At 38.9% G+C, this 13,683-nt stretch overlaps 1 protein-coding gene across 1 annotated transcript in view; it reads right to left on the bottom strand.

Moving 5' to 3' along the window:
* PGR (progesterone receptor) overlaps window positions 1-13,469 on the bottom strand; it is a gene marked incomplete at both ends in the record, with an annotated part of 31,619 nt that extends 18,150 nt beyond the window's left edge. Inside the window, 2 exons of the mRNA XM_082278775.1 lie at window positions 10,961-11,112; window positions 12,295-13,469. Of these exons, the coding sequence (XP_082134901.1) occupies window positions 10,961-11,112; window positions 12,295-13,469 (1,327 nt within the window). The remainder of the gene's footprint in view (window positions 1-10,960; window positions 11,113-12,294) is intronic.
* Between the last annotated feature and the right edge of the window lie 214 nt (window positions 13,470-13,683).

The raw sequence follows: 13,683 nt of genomic DNA on the forward strand, positions 1-13,683 counted from the left end.
CCTGCTGAAATACCAGCTGACCAGGTGCAGCCAACAGAGCCAAAAAGGACAAATAGAAGGAGGCTGTAACTCTGTGGTTTAGGTTATCCTAGTTTATTGTTTAATTCTGAATGACTTTGTTAGAAAGAACCTGGCATTACTATATTGAAATGGAATCCTTTCAATGAAATTAGCTTTCAGCAAAGCAAAAGATTAAATGGAATATTGTGCATATGGACCTCCAAATATAACAGAATTCAGTACCAAACCTTTTAAATTTTCAGACTTCTAGACCTAGAAAAGAGTTAGCGCTGAACCATGCGAAACAATGCATTTGTTTCTGTGCTAACATTTTAAAAGATAAATAATCTACTTTTAATCATAACATTAAAAACAACCTGTTTGCTTTTAGTGAAAGAAACCCAATTGTCTGAAATTCATTTTCATAATGATTTCTTCTTTTTTTTTTAGAAAACTACAGGTAAACAAAACAGTTGCCTCACACATTGCCTGGCAACAAAAAAGTCTTTAGTAATGTTTTAATCAGAAGAAATTCTCATTTACTTTCTCCCATTAATTCTAATCCTGGACTCCCTCTTACAGGAAACATTACCACAAGTAGACAAATGAATAAAAATCTGTCTTGCTATTGGCAGCAGACCAGTAAGCAAAACACTTATTTTGAACAATTCTTCCTTGGGATTACTTGTAGATTTTCCTCATCTTTCTTTGCCTTTATAAGCTACAAAAAGCATTCAGTCTTTTTATAAGTGACAACAATTTTAAAACTCCATTAGTTTAATTAAAATCCATGAAGATTATCTCAGCTCTTTGGCATTCTAGGGCTTTAATGCACACCTAATTTACGAAGGAATGCTTAAGTATAGTTAAAGTTTTGTTTGTTCTTGTCTTGTTTTGGGGGTTTTCTTTGGTTCCCTGAAAGAGGATTTCTTCTGGACCTCTCTTCCAGGGAATCGGTTAAGTCTACACAAGATGATCTGAATCCATATAAACCTTGTCCTGCTTATTAAAAATCTAAGACTGAACAACACTTTCACATTTACAAAACAAATCGTAATTGAATCACAGTTATGAAAACTACTCTTCCATGTTCATATGTTCTGAAGTTTCAGATTAGACAGGATTGAATAGTCTCTCTGCCCAGTGTATACCAGGCCAGAAATGAAATCTGTTACTAGAATTTGGGCACAGTAATATTTGTTTAAAAGCCAAAACACTGCCAACCCAACCCTCCCAAGGGATTATGGTGACAAAAACTCAGGCGCTTCTTGATGCTTAGTGTTAACAACTTTGTTGTTTTCAAGACTATTAAGAAAACCACAGTCATATCCTGCCCTTGACTTACACCTTCATGTGAGTTTTCTGCTCCACTCATCTCTATCCCACATTTCCCTGACACCTTCTGTCCCAAGGTGTATTCCACTCATTTTTATTCAGCTGCAACTTATTTGGAAAACATGTAAGGTTCAATTATTTGCTATTTCTCTGTTTCATCTGTAAAGGATTTTTATTATTATCATGGTCACCTGAGTGGATCTCATACCAGTTGATCAATCTGAGTAAATGTTCCCATTTGAAATCACTTCTACCATTGTGCAAAGCTGGATTCTGAGAAACTGTTACTTGCTTGGCATTAATACTTTAGGGACAGCAGCTGTCTGAAGGAGAGATTGTGTAATAAATGCCAGATATTTGCCTAATTTCAAAATGATAGGAAAATATTTAGTTAGATGAAGATATCTGGAAGGTTTTTCTGTGATGATAAAATAATAATTTGAAAATATATTTGCTACAGTTCCATCTTCAGGATCATTTAGATTTGAACTAATTGTCTTCAATATGGGAGCATTGCAGTTATACCAAATGCATGTACTAATGAAGTACCCAAAACCCCCTGTCAAGATAAAATCACCATTCAATTGGTAACTTCATGTTCAGTATCTTTTCTATGACTACTATCATTATAACCAGGAAAACAAAAAACAAAACAAACAACTACATACTCAGAAAAAAAACCAGGGTAGTAGTAGTATAGTCACTAGAGCACAAGTTTGAAAGTAAAGGTTGGTATTAGCATTTATTACAAAAATATGAACCTAGGAACTTTCTGACAATTGCCTCATCTTCAGAAAGCTTCATCCAGTGTTAAGTTTCTTATGCATGCTTACTTTTCACTATTTTTTGAAAGTGCACATTGAGGGTCACTCTTGATATACTGGGTCATGACCAGCTTGATTTAGAAAATACAGAGGTGATTTCATCTGTCTCTTAAATGTTCCAGATTCTTACATTTTTCTTAACTTCCATCAAAATCCATTTGTGTTAGCAAAGGTGCAAGTTCTAATGTAGGCAGGCAAACACAATTTTAAGTCCTGTAATGACTACTGCTATACTGGGAGGTTTTTAATCCAAATAGTGCTGGAAGTAGCACATACAATATCTTTACAAACTGCACTACTAACTTAGCTTACTGACATGTTGTAAGTACCTTACAATCACTCCAGTAAACTCATGAGCTGCAGAGACTTTGCAGATGTACAAAACATGGAAAACATAAAGCTTTATCTGCACCTGGTGTATCAGATGAAGCAATCAGTTATTTGGGTAAGTGCATCTTGCTGAACTGCTGCCACCCTGCACAGAAGCAAAGCACTTGTTTGCAAACTCTCAGTTCCTTCTATCTGCAAAGAGTACTATCTCCACTCTTTTTTTCTCTCTCCCAAATGTGATTCTGCCTCTTTGTACCTCTCTTAACTGCCACTGCTTTTGTATAAAACCATCAACCTCTGGAGGACTGTTCTTTGCAGAACACATGGTGTTTTATTTAGCCTAGTTTTAGATTTCTGTCTAAAGCTTGCGATATCTATTGCATCTCTTTGCAAATAATTTAACTGCCAAAGGTCTCCCAATATCAACTTTTTGCTTCCTGAAGGCTAGCCTCAAGGTTTTGATCAATAATTTTCTAACAGTATGTTTTACCTCTTCAAAAGTACCAATTAAATAAAAAAAACCAAAACAACACAAAACCCACAGTGGAAGCTGACAATAAACATGGGTTTGAAATTTAAAAAATGGAAAATAAGTTCATCTGTATACCTAAACTAAACATAACGGTGCAGATGTAGCTTTTGAGTAAAAATCTGACTTCTGGAAGCTAAGACAATAGACTAGGCTAGTCCTTAGCTTGTGGAAAACCTGACTTGTCAGAGCAAATACAGGGTAATTCTTACCCTGAACATGCTCTGACAAGACAGGTTTTCCACAGCTAGGCAAAGAGTCTGGCCTAGTTCATCCTTGGTAAAATGGGAAATACAACTATATCGACTTTAGCCCAGATCTAAATGTAACACTCTTCTATTTACACTGTTTCAATGTGCAAAACAGCAAATATGGGTCGAATTTATGTCTCAGGATGTGGTTTTATGAGATTTGGTCTTGGAGAACTAGGAATCTATACTACACAGTCTCCATGTCCCTGTATGCCATTCCATGCTATTAGTCTCCAAGATTCCACACACCTCAAATAATGTTGTTGGGGTTTTTAAATTTAATATCAATTTTATTTCTGTGTTAATATTTTCTCTAAACATAAAGTCCCTGAAGTGAGACTTCTGACTCTACTTATCCAAAACCCACATCCCCCATGGACTTTACCATGCATAATCTTTTGATAAAGATTTACATTTCCCTCTTTGCCCATGGAAGTAAAATTCTCATTTTCCAATCCTAAGTAGGTGTCGGGACTTCTACTCTGTTGCCTATATTGGTATAAAGAAAGACCTGCTACTGATGCAAGTCTGCTCCACAGCAGAGAATTAAGGATTCAATGGACCAAAGAGGACAAAGAGTGGAAAGCAGAGGAACTTGTGAATATATTCCATCCTGGAATCTAACTGAAATAATGTGGAATTTCTTTCTTCATAATAATATATTTCACACTGAAAGAAATAAAAATGATTGTTTATAACACCTTTGACTGATTCTTTCCTCCTCTTGTATACTGATCTCCAAATCTTCCTGCCTTTTGCTGTGAATCCTGCAATACTATTGTCTTTTTCCTCCCAAAATCACTTCTCCGAAGAGAAACCTCTGAAGAGAGAACACTTTTTTAATGATATCTACAAAACAGAACAATTAAATGTAGCTATCTTGTTTTCATTCATTTCTAGAGTGAAAAATTACAATCCTGTTTTTTAATCTTTTTACATTTCTCTGTCTGTTCCACCATTTTGACCAAGAAAGAGAAAACAAAACAAGCCCAAAACCACAGAAAAACAAAATGAAACAAGATTAAGTCATAATTCATGGAAACTATAATGAGCTGCAAAATTAGGAATACTGTTTCATATTGATTTTCAGTTGGTTTGCCTAGACTGTTTATCACTGCAATGCCTTGAAATGCATAAAATCTTGGAGTCTAAATATGGGAACAGACAACAGCAAAAATTTTCCACAGTTAATACCCTTTCAGGAAGATATGGTAGCTTCTACAAGTCACTATTTCCAGTTCTTTTTATGGCATTGTGTCACAATTGTTCCTTGGTCATAATTTCTAAGTAATTAACTCCATCAGTGACATAAATATGGAAAATGATGGAAGTGTCAACATTTTTGTCAATAGGGGGTCTATTTCTTACAAATACAAAACATGGGATTTGGACACAAAACCTACTTGAAAAACACACCAGCTATTTCAGAGGTATACAGAACTATGGTATCAGTTGTTCTGCTTTTGAGCCCTGAGTGTTATGTTCTTCTGTCAAGATGAGACTCTTTATATTTGCATTTCAGCCATCCTATCACTCTAATTTTAATGGAATTATCACACATTGCCATGATGAGTTTTTCCGTATATGTTTTCCTTATATTCCTTGACTTGTCCCACAACTGAACCAGTGGGACAGGATCATGCACTATGAGCAATACAGATGGAAAACCACAGAAACATTAATAGCAGAAAAAAGCAATGTGCAAAAAACCCAAGTATTGCTGCCTCTTGCTTGAAACACCCTAGATTAATTTGATGCTATTTGATTAATTAGATTCTAAATTGTAGACACCTATCAAAACACTCCTAGTGGTACATCATGACTACTGTGGAACAAATACAGCAATGGACACCATCAAACCCAAATCTACTTTTAGCAGAGGACAGTTTTACTATAAATACTTACACTTTATATATTTACATCAAAAAATTTATAAATATTCTAATACTTCAACTAAGTATGATTTTTATATGTGAAATAATATAACATCTATAATACCTTATATATAATACTTAAGCAATATGAAATTAGTATTTCATATGCTTATTTTATTTCTTTTATGTACTACAGAACTGAATTAGGTACCTTGGTGATATGGCTAGGACTCATATCACCAAATGCAAACAGAGTACATGGTCATCTGACACTCCTTTACACTCAGTGCTGAGAAAGAGTTAGAATACTGCCATTTTCATCACAAGTACATATTAGAAATAAGTCAGTGAATTTCTTCCTAAAATTTCTTGTTTCTCTCCATTCACTGTAAAATGAACTTCAGATGAGTTCAGGTTACTCACATTGTGCATTTGGGAAGTTAGAACAGAGTATTAGCAACCCTGAGCAGGCAGTTGGTGGTGCTCTTCAAAGCATGCAATTTTACACTACCTGAAATAGCTTCTAATCCACCTGAAGAGAGGTTTAAGATAATATACAATACTGCTTCTAAAATACTATGTAGAAGTTAAACCAGAAATTTTAATGGTTGACATTTCTGCAGCTGTTCTAAGCCATGTCTATTAGGAAAACAGTGGTAAAGTCACTATTAGAGCAGTAGGAAGCCCAGCATTAGCACAGGAGTCAAAGCACTTCACTGTTGTGCCTCATATAAATCAATCCATCAAATTGCTGCTAGTCAAATTGCTGGACAACAAATACTTTTGAAGTGTGATGAAGATACATAATTATGTATTGATGCAGATTTTCTTCTTTCCATTTTCACGATGTAAATTCTTTGAACTCACAAAAGTGACATTTTCCATTTGTATTTTAGGCTCCTTAATAAAGCAATTTTGTACATTTCAATTTGAAAAATCACTTAAATTTCTGTACTTTAACACATTTTGGCCATGCGCAAAATAGAAGAACTTCAATAACATCAAATCTGTTATATTGAGTGAAAAGCATTTTTATCTCTCAACCTGCCATGTCTGTGCTTTGTGTGTTTGCATGTTTTCTACTTCATGAAAATTTCATCACCATCAGGTTTACAGTACATGCTGTACCAAATGCTGATCCCAAGATCCAGACTGGAATGTTGGATTAAAAATTAGAAAACCCTTCAGAATTAGGAGAAAAAGGAACTTTTAACACCAGCTTCATCAATTTTACTGCTGACAGGGTCTCTACAGTATTGTATTTCTCTCTGTTTTCAAAGAGCATTTTCTACTAGTGGTTGGCAGTTCTTTAAATACTTGGCATGCTGTACCATTTTATATTCTTTAGCTTTGGAAAAGCACAGCTGTTTAGACCAGCAATTTTCCTTATGCATAGTATTTCACTCTGTACATAGCGAATCACACTCCTATCACAAAACTAGCATAACACTGATAAGGTCAGATAAACTTTATCAGAAAGTTTGGTTGAATTCATGATCAACCTTCTTACTGTGTAGGTGTAGCTCATCATCAGTTACTGCACAGAACCCCTCCATATACAGACAGTGAAAAAATCTCATGGAAATCCAATTTTCTGCCAGTTTACCAAATTCAGGAGTCAGAGAGAAGAAAAGTTCACACTTGGTCAGCTAAATATTGAGCTTGTTCTCTGATGTCATTGATGCAACAGAGTTGCTACCCTGACCTTAAAGCACATATCAACACTAGACAAATTCTATACAATCATTTGATCAAGTTTGTAACACATTCTCAGGTATTTAAACAAACCAAGAGTCAGTTTCTGACTGATCTGCTGTAATATCATGTATTCATGTTGGTCTCAAACTCTTCGGGTTTGGGTTACTGCTTTCCTTACATATCAATAATATAAACAAAGTGCATACATAAATACAGAACAAAAATAAGAAGTGAGAGTTTATGATAGGAAAAACAGCATTCAAATTGTTTTTCAGGACTTAGGTAATTTAAACGTTTCATTAGTAAAACCACTGCAAAGGAGACACTTCCAGCACGAAGGCAAAAATGCAGACGAACAAGAAATCCTGTGTTAGCAACAGTGTAACTCCAGAATCCCAAAACTCTTAACACTGGGTTCCTGTTCACGGACAGACATTTTACCTTGGTGTTCCACAAGCATTTTGATCATAGCTGCCCTGCATGGCTTTGCATGAAGGAATCTTTATAAGACATCACTAATGACTGTTTGGTAACTTAGTCCAAGAAAAGTAAAAGTTGATATCATGATCTTCATTCTCCTCATGCCCTGTTAGAAATATTCTCCTCTATGTTTGTAATCATGAATGAGATATATTGGTAGCACTTAAATGATTCCTGATCACCAGCGGCAAATTACTTTTCAAATACGGTAATTCTACATATTTGAAAGCATTTTGAATATTATTTCTGAAATTTTTTGATTTCTATCTCCAAAATGCTCATCACTCTCCACTCACTGACAGGAACAGCAGTACCCCATCAGCACATATAAATATAAATATAAGAATATAAATAGGAGTACCTTTCATTTTTTTCAGTATACTCAAAGGAGATCTTTAAAGCATTTTTAAAAAGCCTCGTAATTTCTTTGTACATTAAGTGAATCTACAGACTAGTGGTTATTTGTAAGGGTCCAACAGAAAACCTCTCAATGCAAATAAATGTTTCCTAGGAAAAAACAACCCAGTATCTTTGTCTCTTTTCTCCTCCTCACTTGCAGTAGTAACTTTTTAAAATATCTGCTATACTAGAGGCTCCCAAAGAAAGGACTTGTATTTTTGTTTAACCTACTTCAAGATTTTGACTTAAGAAAAATATGTTTATTGTATTAGCACCAACTTTTTCTTCATATATATAGCCACATATGGGAAACCAAGAACCCAAAAGACAGAAAATATCTACAAAATCATATATATTTTAGAATTTAGTGCCAAGAAACGTTTTAAGTAATCTTTGTGATCCTCACACAACTCTGACCCCTTGTTAAGTTGTATGTGTATGTAGTAGTTACATTCAAATGTATGATTAATTCATAATTAGTATATACAGTTTTAAATGATGGTTCAGTCTGAGTATTTTAAATAATCTGTTTTTATTTCAAAAAAAATAGATATGGGAAAAAAAAGAGTTTTCTGGATAATATAGCAGTCCATTTTATTCAAATGGAAGTACTTAACCAATAAAGTATTATCCTCACACCAGGGAAGGTAAAATAAATGGTGTCTGAATAGGACAACTTCTGTGAAAAAACAAATTACAAAAAATACATAGGCTGTTTGATTTCAAACAGCAAATGCATCTCAGATTACAGAAATAATTAAAATAGAAAATAGACATTTTCCAACAAATGTAATGTCACTGTATTAAGTACTTTTTTATCTATGCACAAAGCCTTGTAACATACAAAAAACTACCACAAGATAGAGAAAATCCATGAAATACCCAGCTATTTCCAAACACGTTCTAATTTCTCATGAAGATCAGTACTGTATGGAAATGATATGAAAAGTAGAGTTTTGACCAGGAATTTTTACTCACAAAATGTAACATCTTATTTGCATGAATTATTATTAAAATACATGTCTATAGTAACACTAAAAATTTAAAAAGGTAAATACTGCCTTTACACTCTGAGAAGTTATGGGCAGGGAGACATTTCATGGAAGAAATATATCTCAAATTTATGCAGTTGCCAGTGTGAATTTTAAACAGTATTTTCTATTGCATGTAAATTTCTCCTCTGTTTCTTCCTACACAGGAGCAATTTCCCACCATTATTTCTGATATGAAATTTTTTAAAAAGTACTTAAAGTTCATATAAAATCAAGTATCTGTCAATAATGGGATTGTTTCAGTACTGGTAATTCTATAGTGTACTGTAATGAAAGTAAGAAGTCCATTGGTCCATCTCTAAGGAACCCCCTGTAGTCTTGCACTCTCTACACAAAAACAAGTTTAACAGTATTTGGTTATTTTGCCAATGCCCACAGTGCTCGTGCCTGACATTCCTTCCTATCAGGTTAAATAACCTGTATCTTTTCTGATTACAGTCAGGTTTCTGATGTAGTTGTACATTCTTTGAAAATCCTTACTAAAAGACTCAAACACACTTCCCCAATCTGTGGAATCATTTAAAAACTAAAATTACGAAGTTGCTATTTAAAACATAAGAGTTTTGTTTATGTAATGGCATTGACCTCTCATTTGTCTCTATATACTTCTGTATTCTCAACTTGGTAAGACTCTGCAAATATAGACTTTGAATAATCTGTGAAAAAAACTTCAAGATGTTCCTTGTATCAAGTTATATTCCTTCTTAACATTTCTCATTAAAATACTTCTGCTGAACAGTAATAAGTTTTTGAGCAGGTTCACCTACTGCAAAAAGAACTGGGTACTAAATAAAAAAGAGATGACATCTAAAACTGACAGAATCAAAGAAAAAATTACAATATTATTGTATAGGTAAAAAGCAAAAATAAAATTTATTTTAAAATACAGCACTCATAAATTACGCTACACTCAGCATTAAAACTTCATCTCACTGACTTTTTTTTAAAAAAATATTTGGCTGATTTAGCAAAACATAACAAAAAAATGTGAAGCCAAACCAAGAGATCAGCTAGGAGTCAGAGAAATGGAAATGTATTCCTGAAAGTGACTTAAGAGCTTTGCAACCTAACACAAATGTATCTAGTAGTTTTCTCATGAAACCCATTAAATGTGTTAGAGAAAACGTGGCACTGGCTCAAAAATTTACCTAGCCCACCAAGTCCACTTTGCAAATACTTAATGTAAAATAAAGGAAGAACATGAGCATATGCTTAAAGTAGAAAGTAACAGCACTGTGAAACAAAAAATCTAATTATATTATTTTACTAAGCATTTACTTTTCCAATATTCCCCTTTTTTATTTGGAGAGAGATAAAGTCTATAAAGCTGAAAAAACTATGTATCACAACAAGAAAATACGTGATGCATTTTTTTTTATTTTAAGGAATCCTATCCATTTGAACAATGGTTTTGTTAAATATATGGGAGAAATTTGAATATCCTAGTTCCAACAGGATCAGATAAAAAAATCAAAAAAGGAGACAAAGCCTAAAAAGTAGAAGGATTTGTTTTACTGCTTTATCTGTTGAACTATATAAAATTATCTGCTCTTTTATTCATATTTAAAATTTCAGTGGACAAGGCATATAATATAATCCAAAAGAAAAAATAAACACAGGTATTGCTACTGTTTCAGTAAACTTCCAGCTTGACTTTGCAATTTAACAACTATTTGGAACAAGTCAAACGCATTTATTGTTATTATGACTTGAAAGAGTTCAGTGAAATTTTAAATACTTCCATAACTCCCAGGAAGCCAAAACTCTGCAACTTGAAAGCAAGAAAAATTTCATGACTTCAAAAAGTGAACAAAGCCAAAATAAATCCTTCTCTGCCTATCATTAGTTCTTACCCACAATATTTTCCTTTGAACACCATTTATACTTTATAAAACAGGTTGCGTAATACACCAAAATTTTATTTAATTCTTCCTACCTGGAAAGATTAACTGATAAACAGTAAATAATAAATAGAAAAAAAGTAAAGTAAAACAAATAATACTAGAAAAATCTATTAAGGAAGAACTTTTTCAATATTCACTGTAATATTTAAACAGAGTTGACAAAATAAAAAAAAAATTGCTACAGGGATAATATTTATAAAGTTGAGCAATAAATAAGCAGTATGTCCTAGCAGTGTCTAGAAGACATATTTCAGATAATTAGGAACAATGGCATCATATAGTACCTTCCATTGCCCTTTTAAAGAAGACTTTACAACTTCCACAGGTAAGTACTCCATAGTGGCAACCTGAAGCCTCATCACCACAGATGAGACAAATCTTCTGGGGTAGCGATTCAAAACTGAACTGAGAACTTTGGCTGGTTTCTGTATCTGGCCTTGAAAACAAAAAGAATTAAAAGAAATTAAAGATCTAGCTTTGCACAGTTAACTACTTACCTGAATTAATGAGTTTTATATCAAAAACTTCATTTTAAAATTCATAATCAAGATACAGAAGGACAGGAAAAAACTACGTATGATTGCCTTTCTGCTTAATGGTTTGTCTCTTCTATGGTACTACAAGAAAGGAGTGCAAAAAAGCATGAAGTTATATTTTAATCCATTCAGTGAAAAAAGGTACCATCTAGACATTCTGTTAAAATGTTCACCTTCCTCAGATCAACAACTCTTGTGAGTGAAGTCATAGCGATGACGTTTTACTCCTGCACAGAGATAGAATCAGATAGATGGCCATTGAGTTTCAAAGGCCTCTTTCATATGGGAAATATGAAATGTCATTTCAGCTTAAAAAATCTTTACTAATCAGTTTATCACCCCCCATTCATCTGCCGTGTTCTCAGCAGTAACCAAGTCTGATGGGGATATCAATGATATTTCCAATTCGTCTCCAAGAAAAGGCAGACTAATCTAGGTAACAACTATATTTACTAAGAGAAAGAATTTCCATTGAAACTGTACCATTGTATGCACTCTTTTTGTATCTATTTCTAGATAATGCACCATAGCATCATAGTACTCCATTTCATTCTAGAAAATCAATATACAAGTGTTTCAGTTTTCTTTTTTTGTGCTTTTTGAGGTTTGGAAAATTTTGGAAAATATTTAGGTATTGATGAATACGGTATCGCTGCCGGTGGGAGCAACCTAGAGAACCTGCACGCCCTCTCTGGAGCCGGGCACCGGCTCGGACATCGGGTGGCCTGAAGTCCCGCAGCGATAACAAAGCATTATCTCCTGGAACGTCATCGTGCCCAAAGCCGCGAGGTGCCAGCTGCCGAGCTGACACTGCTGGTCTCACACCGCCCCGGGACACCGCGGCGTGGTCAGGCAGCGCAGGCAATGGGAACGGGGCTGCAGGCACTGCCTTAAAGCCCAAAAACGCCCTCGCCGAGAGAAACGTCGCCCGTCCTTTCCTCGGCATCCCCTTACCATTCCCCCGAGGCGCCCGCCGCTCGGCACGGCCGCCCCTCCGGCAGAGGAGGTGCGGAGCTGTCCGGCCGCGCAGCGCGACCCCCCGGTCCCGTCCCTCAGCGAGCCCCCCGCCGACCCCGCCTTACCGCGCGTAGCCGAGGTAGGGCGGGCACAGCTGGGGCAGGCCCTCCTTGAGCACGGCGGCCGGGAAGCCCAGCGGCTGGTGCCCGTTGAGCCCCAGGCCCGGGTAGAGCCCCGGCGGCGCGGCCGAGGTGGAGGGCAGGCTGTCGGGCGGCGCCGCCGCCGGCCCGTAGGCGCTGGCCAGGAGGGTGGGCTCCGCTTTGTAGAGGACGCACTCCAGCGAGGGCTCCTGCCCGGCCCGCGGAGCCTGCGGGTAGTCGTGGCAGCCCGCCGCGGGGGTGCCCCTGCCGCCCGGGTAGCGGGCGGCGAGGCCGAGACCCTCCTCCTTGATCTTCAGAACGGGCTGGACGTCGCCGTAGGCGAAGGGCCCGTCCTTGGCGTCGGGCGGCGGGAAGCCGTAGGCCGGCAGGTCCGGGGCGGGGGGCGAGCAGCGCGGCACCGCGCCGCCCTCGTACTCCGGCCCGTCCAGCAGCTGCCGCGTGCGCGAGGCCAGGAAGGCCGAGTTGAGCGGCAGCAGCGGCACGTGCAGGTATTCCTGCCCCGGGTCCCCCGCCCGGGACCCGCCGGGCAGCGCCCCGACACCGGGGGCATCGCCCTTGGGCACCGCGGCGGGACCTTCCGTGCCGCCCCCCGGTCCCGCCGGCCGCGGCTTAGCGACGGGGACCAGGGCATCGCCGGGCGGCCAGAGCGCGGCGGGACGCGGCGGGGGCTGCGAGAGGCCCGGTGCTCCCGGGGCGGCTTCGCCCGCCTTCTGCGAGGGGCTGCTGCTCATCGGGCCGTCGGGCGCTTCCGCCGCCTCGAAGAAGGACCAGGGCGCCGCGGCCACGGTGGAGCTGGCATGAGCCGCGGGCGCCAGGAAGGTGTGCAGGACGGTGTCCAGGGAGTCCTTGACCGAGAGGGATCCGCTCCCTGGTTGGTAGGAGAGGGAGTCCCGGCCGTCCTCCTGCCCCAGATGCTGCTGCTGCGACTCTTCCTCCTCCTCCCCTTCCTCCTCCTCCTCCTCCTCCTCTTCGTCCTCCTCCTCGTCGCTGCTCTTGGGGTAAAGCAGCCCGTCCAGGGAGATGTCGATGGACTCCGCTTCCTCGCGGAAGGGATCTCGGCCGGGCTGACCCTGCAGCAGGACCGCCCCGTCTGTGGCAGGCGGAGGTGCTCTGGGCTCTTTGGCTTTCACCTCGGTCATGCTGGCTTGGGGCAGCGATGGACGCCGGCGAGTCTCCGGCCCGGGGGGCGGTCGGGCAGCAGCAGAGTGCGGGCAGCCGGGCAGCTCTTTACATCCTGGACGTGCCCGCTGCGGCGGTGGCGCGGGTCCTGCTCACATGGTGCTGCTCTCGGGGGGACGGCTCAGCCCCGGCCCCCGCCGCCGGGACGGGGATGACTCGGAGCCGGGGGCGGTG

This window comes from Coloeus monedula, assembly GCF_965178545.1.
Source record: "Coloeus monedula genome assembly, chromosome: 3".
Classification (NCBI taxonomy): Eukaryota; Metazoa; Chordata; class Aves; order Passeriformes; family Corvidae; genus Coloeus; species Coloeus monedula.